The sequence below is a fragment of the Anarrhichthys ocellatus genome, unplaced genomic scaffold (assembly GCF_004355925.1).
Source record: "Anarrhichthys ocellatus isolate YVR2014 unplaced genomic scaffold, GSC_Weel_1.0 scaffold3370, whole genome shotgun sequence".
NCBI lineage: Eukaryota > Metazoa > Chordata > Actinopteri > Perciformes > Anarhichadidae > Anarrhichthys > Anarrhichthys ocellatus.
Window position 1 is genome coordinate 1 of NW_022283344.1, and position 3,845 is coordinate 3,845.

The following is a 3,845-nucleotide window of genomic DNA, read 5'->3' on the forward strand; positions in this document are numbered from 1 at the left end:
CAGACAGAAGTTTAAAAGAGACTCTCAAACTTGGCTAAAGTTTAACACCGTCAAGGAAGCTCGGTAGTCAACTGTGCTAATTTCACGTAAGTTGAACTCAAGATGAAATAAGTGCTTCACCCCTGCCAGTGAGTCCACTGATCACAGCAATGTCAATGGAATCAACTGATTTTGCTGCACAATTTTGCCATTTTAGGCAGAAAATAAACCAAAATTGTGTGGCAGTATTTTATTTTCCTCGTATTACCAATTCCGTCAATCATCTCATGACCATTCAGATTCATCTTGTGGTCCCGTCGGGTAAATAGCAGCCAGTCAAAATAATCAAAAATAATAAGCAAAATAAATCACAAAGCCAATTATTGGAATAAACCCAGCATTGTACGTTTTGAATGACCACGTTTATTCTCATAAATGAGTAAATTGTGCACAGGTTTGACCACCGACCCATCTCTAATTTGAGCAGTGCTTTGAACGACACATATCAATTGGTCCTTCCCACCAATATCACAGAGAGCCCGAGCCATTGTCATCCAGATTCCACATGAACACAGTCTGGATGAGAATTCTCAAATTCAAGCCTGAGAGAAAAGGTGAACGCTATCCGGCCCGAAACAAAAGAGCAGAGAAGAAGAATTTCAGGGTCACTGAGTAATTTGTCTTCCGTGTGTTTGTGTGACTGTGCGAGTACGGAGGAGGGACGACCTCTGACCTCTGAGGCGTTAGAGGACCAAGAAAAAGGGAGAGGGCGGCGTACCGGTCTTACATTTAGGTGTCAATGTGTCCATCACCTCCTTGTCACCCGCTTTTCCTTTCGGTCTCTCCTTGCTCCACCTATCCATCCTCTTAATCATACCATGTTGCCATGGCTATGTTAGGCTCTTATGAATGATGAATGAGGTTTAGGATTTTGATTTTAAATGTTTTGGTTGGGGGTTTTGGATATTTGCTCTGCATCTAAAAAGCAGGTAAAGTAACCTCATATCATTACTCACTGATTCGGCAGTCTGGTCCGGCGAATCCGGGAGCGCACTCGCACCGAAACCAGTTGACTCCATCCACACAGATGCCACCATTGTAACTGCGAGAGGAAAGAAAAAGAAATAAACTATTAGATGAGGCAGTATAAGAGCCACATCCTTTCCAGCCGCAACAAAGCAGATCGTTTTTGTGTGTGGGTGTGTGTATGTGGCGGTGGAGAGAGAGAGAGAGAGGGGGGGGGGGGGGGGGGGGTCAGTCACAAGGCTCAATTCAACTCATCAATACAAGCCTCCACCTTTCAGATGCTAATTGGCGTGTCCAGTCCCTCCCCTCCCCTCATCATGCCCTCTCCTTCCATTCCTCCTCAAAGCCCGTCTCACCCCCAGGTCGCATGAGAAGAATGGACACGAACGCCCTCCCCCCCGCCACTCAACCCCCCACCTGCATTCACCATGGGCTAGGTGGGACTCTTGCCCCCCTTCAGAAAACCTCTCTCCATCTCTCCCTGTCCTATTCAATATCCAAACCCCCTCCTCTGAGAGATGCTCCTTTGAGGCTTGATTTAAGGACAACTTCCACTGCATTTAGCGGCCCTTTACCCCTCCAGCCTGCAAGGTCTGTGTGAAGTGTGGAGATGAGGGAGACGGGGGAAAGTTTGGCTATGCCACAGGAGTGAGTGAGGCAGGAAACTGTACATACCATGGATGAGGGTTGCAGTCGTTTATATCTGGAGAAAAGAACAACAAAAAGGAGACTTTTAGCGTTACGTTGTTAGAGGGCCACGTGTGTGTAAATTGCCATTGCATTAATAAAATGTACGGATTTTTTTGAAGATAAAAATATTGAATATTTAGCTACAAGTTCTACTTGTGACACTTTAATGTTAGCTGCCTACATTTTTTGCTAAAACCCTAGGGCATGTTAATATATCCAAGTTATCTTACGATGGCACAAATTCCTCTTGTATTACAAGCTCAGAAACTGTAAAGTTAATGTAAATATCATATCCCATGTGAGCTGGTTTATAACTTATATACTCATTGTAGCATTACAGAGAAGCCCTCGCCATCAGTGGTTCATTAAATACCACTGTCACAATGTGCAGCCTTGAATAAATCACACATTTGCTTATTTTACTTGAGTTACTGTGACATTTAAAGCTCTTAAATATTGCAGGTGTTGGTGCTTGGCTACACTCGCAGAAAGAGACTTTGAAACATCACTTCATAAAATATAGTAAACCAAGATAATCAACATGCTAAGAAACAAAGAAATGTTCCATCATATCACAAACACTGGGCACGTGGGCCTTAAAAGGAATAATAAGTACATGATGAGCTAAGAGCAGGGTGACTTTTATGTCGGTTATATGCAAAGCTTCATGGAGAGACTCACTTTGGCCACAGGTGGGGCCTTCCCAGCCCTCTTTGCAGATGCAGGTGAAGGTGTCTCCTCCTCCCACACAGGTTCCACCGTTGGAACAAGGACTGGAGGCACATGTGCTGTTCCTGGCTGTGGGAAGAGAGAAAGCATTAGTCAGAGATCACAGATCTTATAAACAGAAAATGGTATGAACAGCATACTTGGACAATAAATCACATATTACAGTGTTTTGGCAATACAACCTGAAACTAAAACTCAAATTGATCATCAATTATTCTTGAATATTTCCCGAATTATTTCTCTGGACTGCGCCTCAAAGTCCTGGAATTGAAAACAGTGTTCCGTTTATTTAAATGTGAAATAAAAATATTTACTCTCAAAAACAAACAAAAAAAAAAAAAAAAAAAAAAAAAAGAATCGAATAATCGTGATGTTAATATTGATTAAAGATAATCGTGATTATCATTTTGGCCATAATCGTGCAGCCCTTGTACAGTCAATGTCGGCAACTTATGACCCTCAAGGATTGTTTGACATATATTTATTTATATATGGGAAAGTGGTAAGCCTTTAATCTGAATGGATTTAATCGCCAAACTTTGACTGTATCCTTAAATATACCTTTTATATTATTCTGGCTGTCAATGCAGTTTCAGAATCTAATAGGCTAAATTAGCCTGGTTCCAGACATCTGAAACACAGCTGATTCAAATATGTTCAGAGACAGTCGCCATCCCGAGGCCTCACCTGTGTTGCATGCGTTTCCTCCCCAACCAGGTGGGCAGGCACAGCGGAAGGCATCCCCGTGGTCGTAGCAGGTGCCTCCGTTACTGCAGGTGGTTGCATCACACTGACTCTCGCCTGACCAGGATTACAGAGAAACACTGAGGTCACACACACACACACACACACTATCTTCGTATGACTATTCATAGCATCAGTGAGAAAGAATAATTCTCATGCTCCAACACACAAACGCGTGTCAGCCATGTTGGAGTCGGGGTCACAGCAAGCTATGAATATGAACACACACATTAACAGAGAGTCGCCATAACTCACGGGAATGGCAGGTCTTGCCCTTCCAGTTGTCGGCACACTCGCAGTAGAAGTCGTTCACCAGGTCGACGCAGCGGCCGCCATTCTTACACGGGTTGTGTCTGCACTCATTGACGTCTGGAGGACGGAGGAAGAGCGGTTAGATCTTTGCCCAAACCGTCTGTTATTTAGTGCAAAGAAATCTGAACCAGAGTAGGCTGAAGCGCTACCACAGGCAGGCATGCTCTTTTTTTAAATCTAAACTCTGCATCGATAGATTCTGCATAGTTGCAGAGGGACTCACTGAGGTCGCACAGTCGACCCTCCCAGCCATCAGGACAGAAGCACTGAAAGGAGTTCACTCCATCAATGCAGGTCCCTCCGTTTCCACAGAGGTTGTTGATGCAGTCGTTAATATCTGAAAAAGTGAGGGGGGGGGGGGGGGG

General features: G+C 44.1%; 1 protein-coding gene across 1 annotated transcript in view; it reads right to left on the reverse strand.

Moving 5' to 3' along the window:
- Nucleotides 1–242: 242 nt before the first annotated feature.
- The window catches only part of LOC116378906 (protein jagged-1-like), a 5,523-nt gene continuing 1,920 nt past the window's right edge, over nucleotides 243–3,845 (reverse strand). Inside the window, exons 3-8 of the mRNA XM_031840813.1 lie at nucleotides 3,704–3,817; nucleotides 3,424–3,537; nucleotides 3,112–3,225; nucleotides 2,377–2,493; nucleotides 1,681–1,708; nucleotides 243–1,081 (exon numbers count right to left, since the gene is read on the reverse strand). Coding sequence (XP_031696673.1) covers nucleotides 988–1,081; nucleotides 1,681–1,708; nucleotides 2,377–2,493; nucleotides 3,112–3,225; nucleotides 3,424–3,537; nucleotides 3,704–3,817 — 581 coding nt within the window. The 3' untranslated portion in view covers nucleotides 243–987. The remainder of the gene's footprint in view (nucleotides 1,082–1,680; nucleotides 1,709–2,376; nucleotides 2,494–3,111; nucleotides 3,226–3,423; nucleotides 3,538–3,703; nucleotides 3,818–3,845) is intronic.